Below are 23,807 nucleotides of genomic sequence, written 5' to 3'. Positions count from 1 at the left end.
GGAAGGTATTCTATTATCACCTCATGTAACAACTGGCAGAGAACTCCAGTAGAGGAAGTGATCTGTTCAGTCACATCAACTAATTGCTCAATTAATATGCACGACTATTTAATCCAACAGCATCAGCCAAACAAGTGGTGTTAAGTAATCACGGCATCTCTAAAGGAAAAAATGATTTCACACACAGCTGTTCATGCTTGGCTAGCGCGTAGCATCTTTCCCTGCTTTAAATGAGTGTTGCATCAGCATTCACTCTTCATCTGCGGAGAGAGACTATACACGCCGTCGAACAGGAGAGAGTGCAGAAGTGATCTGATTGGTCCCTAATACATGGTGACAGTCATATACATCCAGGAAGAGAAACAGTGGTTCTGTCCCAAATGTATCTCTAATCCCTATATAGTGCACCACTTTTGACCAGGGCCCATAGTGCTCTGGTTAAAACTAGTGACCTTTAGGGAATAGGATGACATTTGGTACTCACCCACTGAGAGATATACAGTAGCAGTCCCATGCTGCCCAGTGTGAGCTCTGACGTTACTTGATGCTCTGTATCAAACATTCTCAGTGAAGACTTAGTGAGCTCAGTTGTCATAATTGGGGCTAGTTTAATTTTTTTTTTACCTGACCATGATGATCTCTGAGCGCTAGTCATTACAAGTTAATTACCCCAACAACACCTTAATATCCTGGAACTGGCTTGAGCAGCAATCAGTCATTTAACAAAATCAATCACACACTAGAGTGAATGGGTCTGTCCACTCCCACACTTGGCTGTACGGGACGGGGATAGTGCTGAGAGTGTGAATGGACAAGAGGTCAGTCTGACCGATAGAACTGGAATTAGTTTCAATCTATTTCTAGGATCTGAGCTTACTCTACAGACAGCTCTCGCAGGTCTTTCAACTCCTGTGGAGTTGTCCTCCCTGCAGTCTCTAAGAAGGGGCTTTGTATATGTAGTATCTATGCTCTTTTTATCTTACCATATCATTCCTTGCCTCTTTTTTGTCACTTCTCCCTCTCACCCTCTGTTTGTATTTTTCTGAGACCATGCGGTGCAGCGAGGGTTTATAATGCAGAGCTCCAGCTCTTTGTTTTGTCGTTGTCTCTCTCTCTCTCTCTCTCTCTCTCTCTCTCTCTCTCTCTCTCTCTCTCTCTCTCTCTCTCTCTCTCTCTCTCTCTCTCTCTCTCTCTCTCTCTCTCTCTCTCTCTCTCTCTCTCTCTCTCTCTCTCTCTCTCTCTCTCTCTCTCTCTCTCTCTCTCTCACTCTCAGTGAGAATTCATTAAGTAGATCTCTAGACCAGACTGGGGAGGATATCACCCACAGTCTGGCTGTTGGCAGTAGTCACACAGCTCCACGTGGCTCTGGCTCAATGGACACACTGATGATCCAACTCCCTTCTGATCGTTTCCCACACTAATATAACTCCCATAATGACATTCTAATATTCGGAAAGAAATGTTTAGGCGATGTGATTTGTTATTTTCAGTTCCCTGTTTTGACGATCTTTCAGGCCCCTACAGTAAGTATTGAATGAATCTGCCACTAAGTATAGTAACATTGCCAGTGGTTGGTTGGTTTTGGGCTCCCGAGTGGCATAGTGTTCTAAGGCACTGCATCTCATTGCTAGAGACATCAAATCCAGGCTGCATCATATCTAGCCATGACTGGGAGTCCCTTAGGGAGGTGCACAATTGGCCCAGCGTTGGCTGGGGAAAGGCTGTCATTGTAAATAAGCATTCTTTTCTTAACTGAGTTGCCTAGATAAATATATATATATATTTTTAATTGCATCTCTCACTATCTTTCTATTTCTTGTCTAGCACCGTTGGCCTGCTGTCTCTACCAATCACAATGTGCTTGATACAAACACAACACTGCACGGTTCAAGGACACAACCTCCATTCCCAGCAGGAAATTCCACCTCCTGCAGGGGGGCTGGGGAGCAGGAGGTCACAAACTCACACCCTCTGTGTCTCCTGCAGAGAAGCTAATTCACACACCAGAAAGGGGTGTCGGAGAGTGTTTGAGGGTGTTAAGTTTGGGAATAGGACAACCGATTGGGTTTTTGTGAAGATGAAAGAGTATGATAGAAAATGGTACGCCTTGTGTAGCCTATGTGGGTGAATGTTGCTTCAGTGTGGTGTTAGTGACACCTTTGAATTGGATTTGCACTGGTTGTGTGGTACACTCCCCAAGAATCATCAACACCCTAGCCTCAGTGTGAAGTAGAAACATCCACGACTTTCAAACCTCTTATCTACCAGTATCACACAATTATGGCGGAAGTAAGGGAAGGGTAGGAACGCTAGTACACAAGTACCAGGTCAGACAACCGTGATTTATTGAAATGTCTGATGGACTTATTCACCTCATTGGATTGGAATCACAGACAGTAGTCTCAGTTTGGCCAAACTTCCTATGGGGGGACTTCGTGCACAGACTTAAAACAGTCAACACAGCAGAAGAGTAAGAGATGGTGCTGCAGTGGATAGCAGCCCTTTTACGGACCAATTCTGCTTTTTGAGTGTATTGTTACGCTGATCGTAACTTCTTTGTACATAACGTGTTCGCCATAATTTACTATGAACGAAAACAGCTTACGGACAGAACAGCGACCACTAACCTTGATTTGGATGACAATTTATACTTCAATGATTCGACAGCTCTGGACTTGCTGCTTACTCCAGACCAGGCGCTAATCCCCGGGACTCGAAAAGAGGAAGCGTCAGCCCAGGAAAGGCAGAAGAGCCGCCATCCTGACAAGGTTATGCTGATGAGCAAATAAACCGCCTCTACCCTCTGTTCTGTTGGCGAACATACAATCACTAGAGAACAAACTGAAGAACTGTAATATTCTATGTTTCTCCATCAAATATTACAGGCCTTTATGGTTGAGTGGCCAATCGGAAGCCATTCCTCAGTAAAAGGCACAGAACAGCCCGCTTGGAGTTTGACAAAAGGCATCTAAAGGACTCTCAGACCACGATAAACAAGATTCTCTGGACTGATGACACCAAGATTGAACTCTTTGGCCTGAGTGCCAAATCTGGAGGAAACCTGGTACCATCCCTTCGGTGAAGCATGGTGGTGGCAGCATCATGCTGTGGGGATTGTTTTCAGTGGCAGGGACTGGGAGACTAGTTGGGACAAGTCTCTGAATGTCCTTGAGTGGCCCAGCCAGAGCCCGGACTTGAACCCAATCAAATATCTCTGGAGAGACCTGAAAATAGCTGTGCAGCAACGCTCCCCATCCAACCTGACAAAGCTTGAGAGGATCTGCAGAGAAGAATGTAAGAATCTCCCCAGATACAGGTGTGCCAAGGATGTAGCGTCATACCCAAGAAGACTCGAGGCTGTAATCACTGCCAAAGGTGCTTCAACAAAGTACTGAGTAAAGGGTCCACACCTCTCTGATTCACAGGGCTTAAATGCGGGAAGACACATTCAGTTGAATACATTCAGTTGTACAACTGGCTAGGTATCCCCCTTTTCCTTTCCTTAGCTAATACATATTTAAATGTCATATTTCCGTTTTTTTTATACATTTGCAAAAATATCTAAGAACTTGTTTTTGCTTTGTCATTATGGGGTATTGTGTGTACATTAATGAGGGGGGAAAACGATTTAATACATTTTAGAATAAGGCTGTAACGTAACAAAATGTGGAAAAAGTCCAGGGGTCTGAATACATTCCGAATGCACTGTACATCTCGCTAGTTTTTCCATGCATCGTCAAGACCGGTCGGCAGCCTCAGGTAGAACAAAATGTCTCTTTGGTAACAACAGCGGGTGCATGATATTTAATGTTAAGGAAGTCTCAAGTTTTTGTTTGCCTGAGTTAGAATACCTCATGATAATCTGCAGACTATTTACCAAGAGTTTTCATCTATATTTTTCTATATCTATTTTCCACCACAATCCGATGCTGGCACTAAGACTGCACTCAATGAGCTGTATAGGGCCATAAGCAAACAGGAACATGTACAGACAGTACATACTGCGGTGCTTCTCATGGCTGGTGATTTCAATGCAGGGAAACGGAAATTAGTTTTACTGCATTTTTACCAGCATATCACCTGTACAACTAAATGCAACAAAACTCAATGTCACCTTTACTCCACACACCTAAACTCATACAAGGCTCTCCCCCACCCTCCCTTTGGCAAGTCGGACCAAAACTCTATCCTCCTGATTCCTGCTTACAAGCAAAAATTCAAACAGGAAGTACCAGTGATGCGCTCAATACGGACTGTTCCGCTAGCACAGACTGGAATATGTTCCGGGATTCATCTAATAACATTGAGGAGTTTATCACATTGGTTACTGGCTTCATTGATAAGTGTATCAACAACATTGTCCCCACAGTGACCGTACGTACATATCCCAACCAGAACCCATGGATTACAAGCAACATCCACACTGAGCTAAAGGATAGAGCTGCCACTTTCAAGGAGCAGGACTCTAATCTGGAAGCTTATAAGCAATTCGGCTACTATCTCCGACAAGCCATCAAATAAGCGAAGCATCAATACAGGATTAAGTTCGAGTCCTACTATGCCGGCTCTGACGCTCGTTGGATGTGGCAGGTTTAGTTTAACTATCACAGATTAAAAAGGTAAACCAACTGCCCAGTGACGTGAGCAAACCAGATGAGCTAAATGCCTTCTATGTTCGCTTTGAGGCAAGCAACACTGAACTAGTGTCACGCCCTGACCATAGAGAGCCTTTGTTTTTCTATGGTATAGTAGGTCAGGGCGTGACTGGGGGGTATTCTAGTTATTATTTTCTATGTGGGGTTCTAGTTTAGTTTTTCTATGTTGGTGTTTAGTATGAATCCCAATTTGAGGCATTTAGCGAAATGCTTGTGCTTCTAGTTCCGACAATGCAGTAATAACCAACGAGTAATCCAACCTAACAATTCCACAACTACTACCTTATACACAGTGTAAGGGGATAAAGAATATGTACATAAAAATATATGAATGAGTGATAGTACAGAACGGCATAGGCAAGATGCAGTAGATGGTATCGTGCACAGTATGAGATGAGTAATGTAGGGTAAGTAAACATATAAAAGTGGCATTGTTTAAAGTGGCTAGTGATACATGTATTACATAAAGATGGCAAGATGCAGTAGATAGTATAGAGTACAGTATATACATATGAGATGAGTAATGTAGGGTATGTAAACATTATATTAAGTAGCATTGTTTAAAGTGGCTAGTGATACATTTTTTAACATACATTTTTCCATTATTAAAGTGGCTGGAGTTGAGTCAGTATGTTGGCAGCAGCCACTCAATGTTAGTGGTGGCTGTTTAACAGTCCGATGGCCTTGAGATAGAAGCTGTTTTTCAGTCTCTCGGTCCCTACTTTGATGCACCTGTACTGACCTCGCCTTCTGGATGATAGCGGGGTGAACAGGCAATAGCTAGGGTGGTTGTTGTCCTTGATGATCTTTATGGCCTTCCTGTGACATCGGGTGGTGTAGGTGTCCTGGAGGGCAGGTAGTTTGCCCCCGGTGATGCGTTGTGCAGACCTCACTACCCTCTGGAGAGCCTTACGGTTGTGGGCGGAGCAGTTGCCGTACCAGGCGGTGATACAGCCTGACAGGATGCTCTCGATTGTGCATCTGTAAAAGTTTGTGAGTGCTATTGGTGACAAGCCACATTTCTTCAGCCTTCTGAGGTTGAAGAGGCGCTGCTGCGCCATCTTCACGACGCTGTCTGTGTGGGTGGACCAGTTCAGTTTGTCTGTGATGTGTACGTTGAGGAACTTAAAACTTACTACCCTCTACTGTCCCGATCATATTTAAGTAGCATTTTTTTCCACCTGTGTTTTATGGGATATTGTTTTGAGTTAGTGCACATAGCACCTCTGTAGTCACGGTTTGTTGTTTGTGAGTTTTTAAATAAATATTACGTGGAAACCATATGCAGTTTGGTCCGATAATTATTCCAGCGAACGTGACACAATATCCCATCGAATCAGGACCAAGCAGCGTGCCCAAAGAGGGAAGGATTTCTGGACATGGGAAGAAGTGATGGGGAGATGCAAAATCCTTCCTTAGCGACAGACAGAAGGAGATTATGGAGGACAGCGACGACGAAAGGGTTCGCGGCTACAGAACGCCTAAGGACAACCCCAAGTTTATATTTGGGGGTGGGACACATGGAGCTGGCGGCTGAGCAGAGGGAAGAGCCAGAGACTGTCAGGGAGGCAATGACAATGTTGGGAGAGAGTGAGATGAGAGAGACGTTGTTCAAAGTGTGTTCTGCTCAACATCTGACCAGAGGATCCAGTTAGCAGCCTGGTGCAACCTGTGCCAGTTCCATACTTCTGGCCTCAAGTGCACCTCTCCAGTCCGGTACGTCATGTGTCTCCTCCTCGCACTCTCCCTGAAGTGCATGTCCCCAGTCCGGTAATTCCTGTGCCTGCTCCTCGCACTCTCCCTGAAGTGCGCCTTCCCAGTCTGGTACGTCCTATGCCTGCTCCCCGCACTCGCCCGCAGTGCGTGTCACCAGTCCGGTGCCACCTGTGCCGGCCCCACACATCAGGCCTCCAGTGCGCTTCCCCAGTCCAGAGCTTCCGGCGACGATTCACACTCCAGAGCTTCCGCCGACATTTCACAGTCCGGAACCTCCAACGATGGTCCACAGTTCGGAACCTCCAACGACGGTCCACAGTCCGGAACCTCCAACGACGGTCCACAGTCCGGAAACCTCCTGAGAAGGTCCAGCTCCATGGCCGGAGCCTTCCTCTGCACTGACATCCAGTCCAGATCTGGTGTCCAGTCCCGCTCCATGGCAGGAGCCTTCCTTGACACCGAGGTCCAGTCCAGGCACACAGTGTTCAGCCCGGGTCCATGTCTAGATCCACGGGATGAGCGGGTTCTTCGGCCCACACCAGAGCCGCCACCAAAGCTGGCAGATCCACGAGCTGAGCGGGTTCTTCGTCCATCACCAGAGCTGCCTCCGATGCTGGCGGATCCGCGGGATGAGCGGTTTCTTCGTCCCGCACCAGAGCCGCCACCGACACTAATTAACCCCCCTACCCTCCCCATTTGGTTTCAGGTTTTGCGGGCCGGAGTCCGCACCTTTGTGGGGGGGGACGACTATCACGCCCTGACCATAGAGAGCCTTTGTTTTTCAATGGTATAGTAGGTCAGGGCGTGACTGGGGGGTATTCTAGTTATTATTTTCTATGTGGGGTTCTAGTTTAGTTTTTCTATGTAGGTGTTAGGTATGATTCCCAATTAGAGACAGCTGGCTATTGTTGTCTCTAATTGGGGATCATATAATTTTTCCCACCTGTGTTTTATGGGATATTGTTTTGAGTTAGTGCACGTAGCACCTCTGTAGTCACGGTTTGTTGTTTGTTTCGTTCTTTCGTTGTTGTTTTGTGCGTTTTCAAATAAATATTATGTGGAAACCATATCGTGCTGCAGTTTGGTCCGATAATTATTCCAGCGAACGTGACAACTAGTGTTGTCACGATACCAGCATTTTGACTTCAATACCAGATTTAGTATCACAATACTCAATACCATCACGACACTCAATACCAAAACAATTCCAAAACGATACCACAGCAAAAAATAAGGCATATTAGCCAATGCCACAGAATGGCACCTCATACAGACAGATAAACTCATCTACTGCTCTGTTAAATTGTTGGACATCTTTTGAGCGCATTTTTTTACATCAACATATTTCAGAGACAGTCATGTATACATTAATGAATCAATTAGACATTAATGAATCAATTAGAATGGTGAAAACCCGGGAAGAATTAGAAACCAGGAGCAAGAAACAGGCAGGAGCAGGGGAACAAATGCTGGTAGGTTTCACAAACAAAAGAAACTGGCAACAGACAAACAAAGAACACAGGTATAAATACACAGGAGATAATGGGGAAGATGGGCGACACCTGGAGGGAGAGACAAGCATAAAGACAGGTGAAACAGATCAGGGTGTGACAGTACCCCCTCCCCCTCTCTCTAGAGGCGCCACCTGGCGGAAACAAAGGGCTGTGAGACATGGGTTTAACTCTGGACACATGAAAGGTCAAAGGACACATGAAAGGTGGACACATGAAAGGGTACAGGAGCCGGGGTCCGGTGGCAATCCGCTTGTCGTCGATACCTGGAGGTGGTCTTGAGAAGGGCCGACCAGGCTCTCCTCCAGGCACGACGATAGCGGCGGACAAACATCTGGGCAGAAGGTATGACGACCTCTTCATCCTTTTCAGGGAAGAGCGGGCTGATACCCCAGGGAACTCTCAAAAGGTGATAGACCCATGGCAGAGCAGGGAAAGGTGTTGTGGGCGTATTCGACCCACACAAGCTGCTGGCTCCAGGTGGTGGGGTTGGCGGAGACCAGGCAGCGCAGAGTAGTCTCTAGGTCTTGGTTGGCTCACATCGACTGGCCTTTGGACTGGGGGTGGAACCCGGATGACAGGCTGGCCAACGACCCAATGAAGGTGCAGAATGCCTTCCAGATCCGGGACGACAATTGAGGACGCAGGTCGGAGACCATGTCAATGTGCAGTCTATGGATCCGGACATGCTGACATGCTGCACCATGAGCTGAGCCGTCTCCTTGGCAGAGGGTAGCTTGGGGAGAAGAATGAAGTATGCGGCTTTGGAAAACCGATCCACAAGGGTCAGGATGGCGGTGTTGCCATCAGACAGGGGGAGACCCATGACAAAGTCTAGGGAGAAGTGGAACCAGGAACGGTGAGGGACAGGCAGAGGTTGGAGGAGACCAGCCAGAGCTTGCCGAGGAGTCTTATTCAGTGCACAGACCATGCAAGCGACGACAAATGCAGAGACGTCAGGAACCATGGTAGGCCACCAAAATCATTGTTGCACAATAAGCCAGGGTCCGCTGGGAGCCCAGGTGGCAGGCAAGCCTGGAGGAGTGGGCCCACTCCAGGACCGTCGAGCGTACTGCGTCAGGAACGAACATCCGGTTTGGCTGGGAACGCTGTGCCTCCCAAACATGCTTCGCTATTCCCCAGCTGGGTGCTGTCGCCAGGCATGAGGTGGGTAGGATGGTCTCAGGTTCTGGGGTACAGCCCCTCTGTAGTCAGCGCAGCCTGCACCGGGACGTCTTCCTGGGGCCTCGGAAGACCTACATTGAGGACTCCCTAGCAGCTTAAATTTAGAGAGGGAGATATAAAACTCCAGCTTCAGAGATTTTTGCAATTCGTTCCAGTTATTGGCAGCAGAGAACTGGAAGGAAAGGCGGCCAAAGTAAGTGTTGGCTTTGGGGATGACCAGTGCAGTATACCTGCTGGAGCGCGTGCTACGGGTGGGTGTTGCTATGGTAACTAGTGAGCTGAGATAAGGCAGGGTTTTACCTAGCAAAGACTTATAGATGACCTGGAGCCAGTGGGTTTGGCGACGGATATGTAGTGAAGGCCAGCCAATGAGAGCATACAGGTCGCGGTGGTGGGTAGTATATGGGGCTTTGGTGATAAAAAGGATGGCACTGTGATAGACTACATCCAGTTTGCTGAGTAGAATGTTGGGGGCTATTTTGTTAATAACATCGCCAAAGTCAAGGTTCGGTAGGATAGTCAGTTTTATGAGGGTATGTTTGGCGGCATAAGTGAAGGAGGCTTTGTTGCGAAATAGGAAGCCGATTCTAGATTCAATTTTGGATTGGAGATGCTTAATGTGAGTCTGGAAGGAGAGTTTACAGTCTAACCAGACATCTAGGTATTTGTAGCTGTCCACATATTCTAGGTCAGAACCGTCCAGAGTAGTGATGCTAGTCGGGCGGGAGGGTGAGGGCAGCAATCTGTTGAAGAGCATGCACTTAGTTTTACTTGCATTTAAAAGCAGTTGGAGGCCACGGAAGGAGTGTTGTATGTCCTTGAAGCTCGTTTGGAGGTTTGTTAACACAGTGTCCAAGGAAGGGCCAGATGTATACAGAATGGTGTCGTCTGCGTGGAGGTGGATCAGAGAATCACCAGCAGCAAGAGCACCATCATTGATATATACAGAGAAAAGAGTCGGCCTGAGAATTGAACCCTATTCCACCCCCATAGAGACTGCCAGAGGTCCGGACAACAGGCCCTCCGATTTGACACACTGAACACTATCTGAGAAGTAGTTGGTGAACCAGGCGAGGTAGTCATTTGAGAAGCCAAGGCTATTGAGTCTGCCGATAAGAAAGTGAGTTGATAGCCTTGGCCAGGTCGATGAAGACGGCTGCACAGTACTGTCTTTTATCGATGTTGGTTATGATATTGTTTAGGACATTGAGCGTGGCTGAGGTGCACCCATGACCAGCTCATAAACCAGATTGGATAGTGGAGAAGGTGCGATGAGATTCGAAATGGTCAGTGATCTGTTTATTAAATTGGCTTTTGAGGATTTTAGAATGTCAGGGCAGGATGGATATAGGTCTATAACAGTTTGGGTCTAGAGTGTCTCCCCCTTTGAAGAGGGGAATGACCGCGGCAGCTTTCCAATCTTCGGGAATCTCAGACGATACGAAAGAGATGTTGAATAGGCTAATAGTAAGAGTCTCAACAATTTTGGCGGATAATTTTAGAGAGGTTCCAGATTGTCTAGCCCAGCTGATTTGTAGGGATCAAGATTTTGCAGTTCTTTCAGAACATCAGCTGTCTGGATTTGGGTGAAGGAGAAGCGCGGGGGGGGGCAAGTTGCTGCAGGGAGTGCTGAGATGTTGGCCAGGGTAGGGGTAGCCATTTATTGAAATGATCGATTATCGTAGATTTATCGGTGGTGACAGTTTTTCCTATCCTCAGTGCACTGGGCAACTGGGAGGAGGTGTTCTTATTCTCCATGCACTTTACAGTGTCCCAAAACGTTTTGGAATCAGTACCACAGGAAGCAAGCCTTAGCTTTCCTAACTGACTGAGTATATTGGTTTCTGACTTCCCTGAAAAGTTGCATATCGCGGGGGCTATTTTATGCTAATGCAGAACGCCACAGAATGTTTTTGTTTTTGTCAAGGGCTGTCAAGTCTGGGGTGAACCAAGGGCTATATCTGTTCTTAGCTCTACAATTCTTGAATGGGTCATGCTTATTTAAGATGGACAGGAAGGCACTTTTGACGAGCAACCAGGCATCCTCTACTGACGGGATGAGGTCAATATCCTTCCAGGATACCTGAGCCAGGTCGATTAGAAAGGCCTGCTCGCTGAAGTGTTTTAGGGAGTGTTTGACAGTGATGAAGGGTGGTAGTTTGACCACGGACCCATGACGCATGCAGGTAATGAGGCAGTGATCGCTGAGAGCCTGCTTGAAGACAGCAGAGGTGTATTTAGAGGGCAAGTTGGTAAGGATGATATCTAAGAGGGTTCCCATGGTTACGGATTTAGGGTTGTACCTGGTAGGTTCCTTGATAATTTGTGTAAGATTGAGGGCATCTAGCTTAGAATGTAGGACGTCCGGGATGATAAGCATGTCCCAGTTTGTGTCACCTAACAGTACGAACTCTGAAGATAGATGGGGGCCGATCAATTCACATATGGTGTCCAGGGCACAGCTGGGGGTTGAGGGGGGTCTATAACAAGTAGAGAGAGAGAGAGAAGTGTTCCTGGAACTGGTGGATTTTTAAAAGTAGAAGCTCGAATTGTTTGGACACAGACCTGAATAGTATGAGAGAACTCTGCAGGCTATCTCTGCAGTAGATTGCAGCTCCGCCCCCTTTGGCAGTTCTATCTTGACGGAAAATGTTATAGTTAGGGATGGAATTTTCAGGATTTTTGGTTGCCTTCCTTTTTGGTGGAGTGTGCTAAAGCAATGAATTAAACAAACTTAGGGAGGAGGCTTCTAATGTTAACATGCATGAAACCAATGCTTTTACAGTTACAGAAGTCAACAAATGAGAGCACCTGGGGAATGGGAGTAATGCTGGGGGCTGCAGGGCCTGGGTTAACCTTTACATCACCAGAGGAACAGAGGAGCAGGATAAGAGTACAGCTTAAGGCTAAAAGAACTGGTCGTCTAGTACGTTCGGAACATCGAGTAAAAGGAGCAGGTTTCTGGGTGCGGAAGAATAGATTCAAGGCATAATGTACAGACAAGGGTATGGTAGGATGTGAGTACAGTGAGGTAAACCTAGGCATTGAGTGACGATGAGAGAGGTTTTGTTTCTAGAGGCACCATTTAAGCCAGGTGCGGTCACCGCATGTGTGGGGGGTGGAACATAAGGCATATTGAGCAGGGCTGGAGGCTCAGTGAAATAGACTAAAATTACTAACCAAAACAGCAATAGACAAGGCATATTGACATTAGGGATAGGCATGTGTAGCCGAGTGATCATAGGAACCAGTGAGTGAAGCCCAGGAATTATCTGATGAATTTCTTCGGCTAAGTCGGGAGATGGGCCTAGCTTGAGGCTAGCTCCAGGCTAACTGGTGCTTGCTTGGGACAGAAACCCCCTGGGACGGTTACGTCAGTAGACCAGTCGAGATGGATCGGCGGGGCTCCGTGTCGGCAGCAAAGGATCCAGGCTAATTGGCAAAAGGGGTATTGAAGCCCGGGAATTATCTGAAGGATTTCTTCTGCTAGCCCAGAGATGGGCCTAGCTCCAGGATAGCTCCAGGCTAACTGCATCACCGCTTGGTATGGCAACTGCTCGGCATCGGACCACAAAGCACTACAGAGGGAAGTGCATACTGGGCAGAGCTCCCTGCCATCCAGGACCTCTATACCAGGTGGTGCCAGAGAAAGGCCCTAAACATTGTCAAAGACTCCAGCCACCCAAGTCATAGACTGTTCTCTCTGCTAGCGCACGTCAAGTGGTACCAGTGCATGAAGTCTGGAACCAGCAGGACCCCGAATAGCTTCTAACCCCAAGCCATAAGACCGTTCAATAGTTACCCAAATAGCTACCCGCACTATCTGCATTGTCCCTTTTTGAACTAACTCTTTTGACTCATTACATACACTGCTGCTACTATCAACCCTGTTGCCTAGTCACTTTACCCCTACCTATATGTACATATCTACCTCAATTTCCCCTGTGCATCAACATTGTGTATTTATTCCTCTTGTTGTTCTTTTTTATTGTTAAAAAAATGATCTCTCCTTTGTTGGGAAGGGCCCGTAAGTAAGTATTTCACTGTCAGTCTACACCTGTTGTTTATGAAGCATGTGACAAATAACATTGTATTTGATTTGAGCCATTTTCCAGGAAGTGACTCAATTCCACCTCATCAAGCCAGTGTGTGTCCTTAATAGTAATGAATGAGAATTGTCTTGGCTAATATTGATCCCATGTTCCACATTTCCTCTACGGCGCGAGTTCCTTTAAAGCCTAAGCAAGCGAGGGGAAGGTGAGGGGAGGCAAGGGGGAGACAGCAATAGCGTCAAGTTTGCCCCACACACTCCGGGAAATCAATGAGAGGCTGTCTGCACTGCAGATGAAGGAGACTTGGAGATCAGGCCATAAGAGGGGCATAGAAATAGAATTCTAGGTCTATGGGAATACAAGGTGTTTCAAATCCTATTGCTCCTGTTTTAAGTGTCCCGTCCATTCATTTAAGTTAGTCATTGAGTGCTTTGTCTGATATAGCAGCATACTGTTTTCTTAGAGTTTTATTATTTTTTATCATAAGAGTTTGTGTCCAAGTATCTTCCCGACTACCATGGGTCCGAGTACCCATAACACCCTCTGTTCCCCTCAGACATTTCTAAACCAGAGAACTATGTCTAAAAGGTCAGCAGACACTGTATAGCTTACTGAAGTCCAGTGGATACAACTCCAGCCGTGTTAAATGCCATAAGCCAACTTTGCCCATTTAGTTTTTTTTTTAAGTATTTGACCAATTATCTTTATTCAACCATCCATCAGACAGACACTGGGAGTTCTGGCAGGGCAGTATTGATTGCTTGCCCAGAGTGCTCCTATGCACTGTTGAAATGGTCTGTTATGAATGATTGAGTGGCACTCATCTTATTAGTGGATAGAGGCCTCTCTGCCACTGGGTCAGATGCATCTAAAATGGCACCCTATTTCTTATAACAATTCACTACTTTTGTCAAAATAAGTGCACTACATGGAATAGGGTGCCATTTTAGACACAACCATTGCATTGACCATGCCAGAAGATGAGGGGTGTTCTTCTGAATGAAAATGATTATGTCGTAGTGAATTACGTTGTTGCTCATTTACTTACTTTCCCTATATTGCTTGGTTTGCTCTTTTATCTCAATAAATATTAGTGACTTCGTGGTTATGAATATTAAGTTATTTCGGCTTCTTACAGTACATGTTCATATTCCTTGTTGTAACACAACTTGAATTGAAGTTACACAGGGATTTTGTGAGAGCAACACAGAGAGGAGCTGGGCTCATTTCAATCAATCAATCAATCAATCAATCAATCAAGTGTATTTACCTGCACCTCTCTGATTGAGCTCTGTGCGAATAGTAGTTTGTTTCTCAATGAAGTCATCAGACAGGATCAGTCCTCCAGCCACGCTAATAGAATCCGAGCTGTCTCATTCCATTATGGAAACCCAGTAGAATTCACACATATTCATTAGAGGAGTAGCAACCCGCTACAGCTGTTGAAACAGTGGGAGGGAGTTGTAGTGTAGACGGTCATCTAAGGTCAGGGTTAAAGTACCGGTTTGAGGATGGTAAGCTAGATCTGTCCATCTACCTGCAGCATTTAACCTTTTACTGCAGTGGGCTGAACAAGGGTCACACACAGAGTGTTTCTTGGTAGTCTTAAACAAATCTTCTTTGAAACTAAATTATACACACATGGTTATGGGCTTTGAAAATAGAAGACACATGTACCATGTCAGTTAAATAGTTGAAATGGATTACATTTTGAGTTTGCATCCCGATATTACACTTTATGTACATTTACATACAAAAATATAAAAACTATTTGACATAAACCCACCAGATATTCTGTGATAAAAAAATAATTTATATCAATTATGAAATTATGAAAAATATGATGGACCCTGAGCATTGTTTGAGTGTCATTTATAAGGGATCGTAATATATGTATAAGCACACAGAGTATATACGATTTGGCGTTAAATAGTTTGGAGTACAGTTTCACAGCATGTTTTATTTAGATTTCATCCCATTTTATAGATGACTGGCACTAACACAGTAAAACAAGCCCTCAGGCTCTGGTCAGCTTCAAGTGACTGGAGTTCTTTCTGTGCTGTAGAAATGAAACTAGTATAATGAACAAAACATATAAATGCAACATGCAACAATTTACAGTTCATAAGGAAATCAGTCAATTGAAATAAATTCATTAGGCCCTAATCTGTGGATTTCACATGACCACCCACTGGGGAGCCAGGCCCAGCCAATCAGAAGGGCTTTGTTTTATCAGCTGTCCGGGGGGCTGGTCTCAGATGATCCCACAGGTGAAGAAGCCGGATGTGGAGGTCCTGGGCTGGCGTGGTTACCCGTGGTCTGCGGTTGTGAAGCTGGTTGGATGTACTGCCAAATTCTCTAAAACGACATTGGAGGTGGCTTATGGTAGAGAAATTAACATTCAATTCTCTGTCAACAGCTCTGGTGGACATTCCTGCAGTCAGCATGCCAATTGCACACTCCTGCAAAACTTGAGACATTTGTGGCATTGTGTTGTGTGACAAAACTGCACATTTTAGAGTGGCCTTTTATTGTCCCCAGCACAAGGTACACCTGTGTAATGATCATGCTGTTTAATCAGCTTATTGATATGCCACACCTGTCAGGTCGATGGATTATCTTGGCAAAGGAGAAATGCTTACTAACCGGGATGTAAACAAATTTGTGCACAAAATGTGAGAGAAATAAGCTTTTTGTGCGTATGGAAAATGTCTGAGATCGTTTATTTCAGCTCATGAAACATGGAACCAACACTTTACATGTTGCATTTATATTTTGGTTCAGTATATATGTAAATGCATGGAATGTAGCCAGTCTGTAAGTCAACATCCATCCTGTTACAGAATATGATGTTGTCCCAGGTCAATAACATGCCAAACGTGTGCATGTTGAAACAATGTGCGTGTGCACTGTTGTTTTGCACAGTAAGATAAAGCTGAACACTCCATTGTTTGATGACGGACTCTATTAACTGTTGATTGATGCCCTGATCTTCCCAACCACTCTGTCGCTCGAACACACACACACACACACACACACACACACACACACACACACACACACACACACACACACACACACACACACACACACACACACACACACACACACACACACACACACACACACACACACACACAGGCAAGTAATCGGAGTGCTTTGACATTCGCCCATTCATGTCAATAGGTCACTATGGAAGAATAGGAGGATGGAGCTAGAATGTCTGGATTGTGTAGAGACGTATTGATGGGCCTGTCCTGTTGTTAGCGGCCCAGATGTAGGATCTTAATTGGGCCTCTAACCAGGTAGCCTGATGGTCAGAGCGCTGAGCCAGTAAACGAAAGGTTCCTAGATTGAATCCCCGAGCTGACAATTTAAAACTCTGTCCCTGAACAAGGCAGTTAACCCACTGTTCCTAGGCCGTCATTGTAAATAAGAATTTGTTCTTAACTGACTTGCCTTGTTAAATAAATCATATTGTCACAGCAAAATAATCCTGCAGCAACAGGATTTGAACATTTAGTCAATAATGTCACTTGAACAGCGGTTAGGCTATTAGCTGGTCAAAATGTAGTAACATGAAAAGTAATATACTCTTAATAGAACTGTGGGTTTTCAGTGAATTTATGCATATCATTCCTGCGGTGAAGGAAAATGCTCAGCAACAAAAGGGTGATCAAATAAAGGTCCTACATCTGTAGGTAATGGAGGTCTAAAATGCCCTCTTCCCTGAAACACTGTGTAGGCAGCAGCTCTGGGAGTGTGTCCATCTCTCTGTACAGCTCTGGGAGTGTGTGTCCATCTCTCTGTACAGCTCGGAGAGTGTGTCCATCTCTCTGTACAGCTGTGGGAGTGTGTGTCCATCTCTCTGTACAGCTGTGGGAGTGTGTGTCCATCTCTCTGTACAGCTCTGGGAGTGTGTGTCCATCTCTCTGTACAGCTCTGAGTGTGTGTCCATCTCTCTGTACAGCTGTGGGAGTGTGTGTCCATCTCTCTGTACAGCTCTGAGTGTGTGTCCATCTCTCTGTACAGCTGTGGGAGTGTGTGTCCATCTCTCTGTACAGCTCTGAGAGTGTGTGTCCATCTCTCTGTACAGCTGTGGGAGTGTGTGTCAATCTCTCTGTACAGCTCTGAGAGTGTGTGTCCATCTCTCTGTACAGCTCTGGGAGTGTGTGTCCATCTCTCTGTACAGCTCTGAGAGTGTGTGTCCATCTCTCTGTACAGCTCTGAGAGTGTGTGTCCATCTCTCTGTACAGCTCTGGGAGTGTGTCCATCTCTCTGTACAGCTGTGGGAGTGTGTGTCCATCTCTCTGTACAGCTCTGAGAGTGTGTGTCCATCTCTCTGTACAGCTGTGGGAGTGTGTGTCCATCTCTCTGTACAGCTCTGGGAGTGTGTCCATCTCTCTGTACAGCTGTGGGAGTGTGTGTCCATCTCTCTGTACAGCTCTGAGAGTGTGTGTCCATCTCTCTGTACAGCTGTGGGAGTGTGTGTCCATCTCTCTGTACAGCTCTGAGAGTGTGTCCATCTCTCTGTACAGCTGTGGGAGTGTGTGTCCATCTCTCTGTACAGCTGTGGGAGTGTGTGTCCATCTCTCTGTACAGCTGTGGGAGTGTGTGTCCATCTCTCTGTACAGCTCTGGGTGTGTGTGTCCATCTCTCCCCACACTCTCAGTGTATCAAAGCTGCCAGTTTAATACATTTACAGCCTGTGCCGTGGTCGGATATCCATTACGGCTTGGAGCGTGTGTGTGCATGTGTGTGTGCATGTGTGTGTGCATGTGTGTGAGTCTCTGTGTGTGCGTGTGCGCGCACGCTCGCACGTGTGTATCATGAGAGAAAACTTTGTTAGGATCTATTTCTGCTGACACATTAAAATCTTGGTCGATGGTAGTCTGCCACCTGACAAATAATCTCCTAATTACCTTTGAGGGTGGTGTGTGTGTGTCCCCTGCACCAAAAGGTCAACAGTCAGATGGTTCTTTAAATGACAGTCACAGAGCCATTATTACCACTTCAGTGGTGCAGACTGACATTTCACTTTTCTCAATTACCCCTAAGAGGTTTGGTAGAAATCAATATTTGTTCATCAGAATAGAGACAACATCAGACATACTCTGACTACTCAACCCCATTGCTCACCGTTGAGAAAGTCCTGTTCAAGCAATTCAGTTTCTGATCAGGCAAAATGTTAGCAATTCAGTGTTGACTATGGCATCTATTTTATAAAGTGTCTGTTCCTTATTCGTCAAGTGTTCCCATCTGATTCAGAATGTACAAGTGAATGCTTCGTGACGCTCCGTCTCCTCTGACAGTCTACTCTTTTCCTACCCGCTCCTCATAAACCTCTAGCAGCTCGCCGTTAGGGATCTCAAAGTGGAAACAAGCAGCGCTCTGTTTGACACAGTCTGACTCCATGTAGCTGCAGCTTTCAATTCTCAAACTCCCGTCACTACCTGTCAAGGGGGGTGCTACTATTTTTTTCCAGTGCCCAAAACGGTTCCCTTACTTTTTTTGACTATGTAGAAAACGAATGTAGAAAATACTGCAATGCGAGTTGATCTGTGTTAGAAGAAGTGATTCTATATACATAGAATGGGATCTCTCTGACTACACGCTCATCTTTAGCCTATATTCCCTTTTTTGATTTATGAGAAATCCTCTAGGGATTGGATGTTCGATAAATTGATCATCTTCCCGAAAAAGTACAGTGGAGCGCAATGAAAACGGCTTCTTAAATGTAGCTATTTGTTATGTAGTGAAAGGAAGATACCAAGGCATGCATATTCAGGAGCTAGGGAGGCCTAGCAATAAGATGAGAAATATCTCTTATTCCGTATTAAAAATGAGATAGCCCACTGTGCTCTCAGCTCATTAGGATCACTGTTTAGAGAGAGCGTTATCAGAGTTCTGGCTATTTTTAAATGTGATAAATATAATATTTTCTTCACTCTTTTCATCGCCCCATTTCCACCTTTTTGTCTCTCTCACATGGTCAAATAATTATAGCTCATTGCCACCATCTAGCTCATCAGTGAGTGTTAGATAGAGGGAGGGAAAGTGAAAGACGTGTGCCAGTCTCACTCTCTCTAACTCTCCCACTTCCCAGTTCTGTCATTACAGATTGGAGAGCACGGAGGAAAAAAGATAAGGACAGGAGGCATGGAAAGGAAGCAAGTATTGAAACTAATGTCTCTTTCTGTCTTTGCTGCTGCAGGAACTTCTACTACATCACCATGCTAAGGGACCCTGTCTCCCGCTACCTGAGTGAGTGGAAGCACGTGCAGCGTGGCGCCACCTGGAAGACAGCCCTGCACATGTGTGACGGCCGCTCTCCCACCCAGGACGAACTGCCCGCCTGCTACAGTGGCGACGACTGGACCGGGGTCACGCTGACCAACTTCATGGACTGCCCTTCCAACCTGGCCAACAACCGGCAGGTCCGCATGCTGGCCGACCTCAGCCTGGTGGGCTGCTACAACTTCTCCACCTTCACCGCCGGGCCCGAACGGGAGCGCGGCCGCGTCCTACTAGCCAGTGCCAAGAACAACCTCCGCAACATGGCCTTCTACGGCCTGACCGAGTTCCAGCGCAAGACGCAGTACCTGTTTGAGCGGACGTTCGGCCTGCGCTTCATCCAGGCTTTCACGCAGATCAACAGCACGCGGGCGGCCAGCGTGGGGGTGGGGGAGGGGGCTCTGCGGCGGCGCATCGAGGGGCTCAACGCCCTGGACGTGGAGCTGTACGAGTACGCCAAGGAGCTGTTCCTCTGGAGGTACCAGTACAGCCGCCAGACACAGCACCAGGAGCAGAGGCTGAGGAGGAGGCAGGAGAGGCAGGAGGAGAGGCAGCGGCTACACCAGCACACAGCCTCTATCTCCAAAGCCAGGAGGGAGGAGGAGAGGGAGATAGAGGGGGTGGAAGGGGAGGAGGTGGGAGGTGTAGCCACCACAGAGGACTACAGCAGCCAGGTGGTGAGATGGTGAGGCCGTAACACCCATGTAAGGACTAGTACTCTAGTCTCTCTCTCTCTCTCTCTCTCTCTCTCTCTCTCTCTCTCTCTCTCTCTCTCTCTCTCTCTCTCTCTCTCTCTCTCTCTCTCTCTCTCTCTGCCTGCTCCCTCCCTCTCTCTCTGCCTTGGGCTGCCCAATGGTGTCTTAATCTTTCAGATGGATGTATTTATTTATTATTACTATATATTATGATGTGGTAAACTTTTGTTTCTCCTCTCATGCAGAGTGTATTGTGTGTGTTCATTTTCTAATGCTTGTCTGTTCTTCAAAGTTGCTGAGCAACTCTACGGTGTCAAATGGACAATCTACAAGATTTTATCAGAATCTCCATGGGACTGTATGTAAATAAAATGAGCGCCTCAGGATTCTTGAAAAGTAATGTGGTTCGCTTCGGGTTGCAAAGGGAGGGTGCAGTACTGTGCAAACGTTTTAGGCAGGTAAGCTAACACGGTGAGGTTGCTGAAGACAGTTTACTGTCAAAAGTCATACACCATGGCAAGACTGAGCCCAGCAACAAGACACAAGGTAGTTATACTGCATCAGCAAGGTCTCTCCCAGGCAGAAATATCAAGGCAGACAGGGGTTTCCAGATGTTTTTTGAAGAAGCACAAAGAAACGGACAATGTTGAGGACCGTAGATTCAGTGGTTGGCCAAGGAAACTTACTGCAGCAGATGAAAGACACATCATGCTTACTTCCCTTCACAATCAGAATTGGCAGAAAACAGAGGGACACTGGTACACCCATCTACTGTCCGTAGATGTATGCTCAGAAGTGTCCTTCCTGGAAGACTTGCGGCCAAAAAGCCATACCTCCAGGCCTCCCGGGTGCCACCAGAGACTCTGGGTTCGCGCCCAGGTTCTGTCGCAACCAGCCGCGACCGGGAGGTCCGTGGGGCGACGCACAATTGACCTAGTGTCGTCCGGGATAAGGAGGGTTTGGCCGGTAGGGATGTCCTTGTCTCATCGCGCACCAGCGACTCCTGTGGCGGGCCGGGCGCAGTGCACGCTAACCAAGGTTGCCAGGTGCACAGTGTTTCCTCCGACACATTGGTGCGGCTGGCTTCCAGGTTGGATGCGCGCTGTGTTAAGAAGCAGTGCGGCTTGGTTGGGTTGTGTATCGGAGGACGCATGACTTTCGACCTTTGTCGAGCCCGTACGGGAGTTGATGAGATGAGATAGTAGCTATTAACAATTGGATACCACGAGATTGGGGAGAAAAAGGGGCTACATTTTTTAAATAAAAATAAAAACCATATCTCCGACATGGAAACAAGGCCAAGCGTCTCAACTATGCACAAAAACACAAGAACTGGGGTACAGAAAAATGGCAGCAGATGCTCTGGACTGAGGAGTCAAAATGTGAAATATTTGGCTGTAGCAGAAGGCAGTTTGTTCACCGAAGTGCTGAGAGCGGTTCACAAATGTGTGTCTGCAGGCAACAGTGAAGAATGGTGGAGGTTTGGGGCTGCATTTCTGCAAATGGAGTTGGGGATTGGGTCAGAATTAATGGTCTCCTCAATGCTGAGAATTACATGCAGATACTTATCTATCATGCAATACTATCAGGGAGGCATCTGATTGGCCCGAAATGTATTCTACAGCATGACAACAACCCCAAACATACTGTGAAAGTCATTAAGAACTATCTTCAACGTAAAGAAGAACAAGGAGTCATGGAAGTGATGGTATGGCCTCCACAGAGCCCTGATCTCAACATCATCGAGTCTGTCTGGGATTACATGAAGAGAGTAGCACCTGAGGTTGCCTAAATCCACAGAAGAATGTAAATGTAAAAGAACTGTGGTTAGTTCTCCAAGATGTTTGGGCCAACTACCTGCTGAGTTCCTTCAAAGTGTGTGCAAATGTACCTAGAGGAATTTATGCTGTTCTGAAGGCAAAGGGTGGTCACACCAAATATTGATTTGATGTAGATTTTTCTTCTGTTCACTCACTTTGCATTTTTGTTAATTGATAAATATAATCTATTAACATGTCTATTTTTGAAAGCGTTCTTACTTTACAGAATTTTTTCACACCTGCCTAAAACATTTGCACAGTACTGTATAATACTGGAAACTTTCAAAGTTTACCAGTAAACTACCAGAATTTTGGTAGCTTTTTTTGGGTATTTTATCAGATGACATCTACAGGTCATTTTGGGTACTTCAGTTTATCACAGGTGTCTGTAATTATATATGGCCCTCTATGTGGCCTTATCACATGTAAAATGTATAAAATAATCACATAAGATTTTAAAAGAAGAAATTGAATGAAAAACCTGTAAAATATTATCCAAATATAAACCATCAACTTAGTGAATACCATTGGTGTTTAATATGAGGGTTTCAGCGTAAAACACCTTTATATTTTTTTACACACTTCTATGTCTTTGTTGTCACTGTTTTGGCATCAAACTGGTAGCAGTTGTGAAAAAAGTCAATAGTTGGAAGAGTTGCAGAGTTAAATGAAAATAATGCCATTCTTGATTAGATGCTTTTTTTTCATTAATTAGGCTATTTCCTCTTGAACGATATGGTCTATACACTAGAAAGTCATGGACAATATGGACACAGATATAAAAAATGTATACATATATGAATATATATTTTTTAAGTTATTCGAGTAAATGACCAAAGTTACCAAAGATTACATTTTAATTACCAAAATTACTGAAAATTACAGTAACTTTGGTGAATTAGCGGTAGCTTTGCAACCTAGAACTTGCTCATGATATCTAAAGTAAGATACGATAGTAAATAACACAATAAAGTATTCATTAACCACCCTCCCATACTTTGGTTATTTAGGACAGGACTTGTATTAGTTGACCTTGTAAGTTTGCTTTCCAACTATGAGTTAGTATGTACAGTATGATGGTATTCAAGACGTTCACCTGTAGGAAAGCTGTTCATTAAATGTACGCAGCGTACCACTGATTTCCAAGCTTTCCAAAATCTGTCCTTTTTTCTGCTTCCGTTCACATTGTGTTATTCATGACAAAGAGAAGTCTTGATGACATCCAGTTCTCTTCGCACGCCTTCCCTGTCAAATCCACAAACGCTCACACACAAACACACACACAAACACTCACACACACACGTAGACACACACTCACACACAAACACTCACACAAACACAAACACTCACACACACACACACACACACAAACACTCACACAAACACTCACGAACACACGTAGACACACACACAAACACACACACAAACACTCACACAAACACGTAGACACACTCACACACTGTGTGATGGAACTCTGTTTAAGATGTTAGAAATAAACACCGGGGGGAGGCACAATAGGCTGGCTGTCTGAACCAATTAGAGCCTTCTTACGTCATGGTGGTGCAGAGCAGCTGTTAGCCATTAGTTTTGGTTACAGGCAGTTCAGGGTGAAATTAAGTGTTTAAAGTGCCATTGAGCTTGACTCCAACGCAGCACAATAAAGAGTAGGCTGTCTGAATGCCGTTCTCCTTCATCTGGGTACATAGTCACCCTGGGGATTTCTACACACCAGAGAGGCTGGTGTGATGTGATGAAGAGAGAACAGAACCAGTGATCTACAGTTGGAAGTCAGAGGTTTACATACACTTAGGTTGGAGTCATTAAAATCCATTTTTCAACCACTCCACAAATTTCTTGTTAACAAACTATAGTTTTGGCA

The 23,807-nt window shown here is 45.7% G+C and overlaps 1 protein-coding gene across 1 annotated transcript in view; it reads left to right on the top strand.

The window, feature by feature from the left end:
• LOC118370003 (heparan-sulfate 6-O-sulfotransferase 3-B-like) overlaps nucleotides 1-23,549 on the top strand; it is a 29,867-nt gene extending 6,318 nt beyond the window's left edge. The window contains exon 2 of the mRNA XM_052499318.1: nucleotides 19,334-23,549. Within this exon, the coding sequence (XP_052355278.1) occupies nucleotides 19,334-20,102 (769 nt within the window). The 3' untranslated portion in view covers nucleotides 20,103-23,549. The remainder of the gene's footprint in view (nucleotides 1-19,333) is intronic.
• The last annotated feature ends 258 nt before the right edge of the window (nucleotides 23,550-23,807 follow it).

The sequence above is a fragment of the Oncorhynchus keta genome, chromosome 37 (genome assembly GCF_023373465.1).
Source record: "Oncorhynchus keta strain PuntledgeMale-10-30-2019 chromosome 37, Oket_V2, whole genome shotgun sequence".
Lineage (NCBI taxonomy): Eukaryota > Metazoa > Chordata > Actinopteri > Salmoniformes > Salmonidae > Oncorhynchus > Oncorhynchus keta.
The sequence above is the reverse complement of the archived record's forward strand: the minus strand, read 5'-3'. Positions and strand labels throughout refer to the sequence as shown.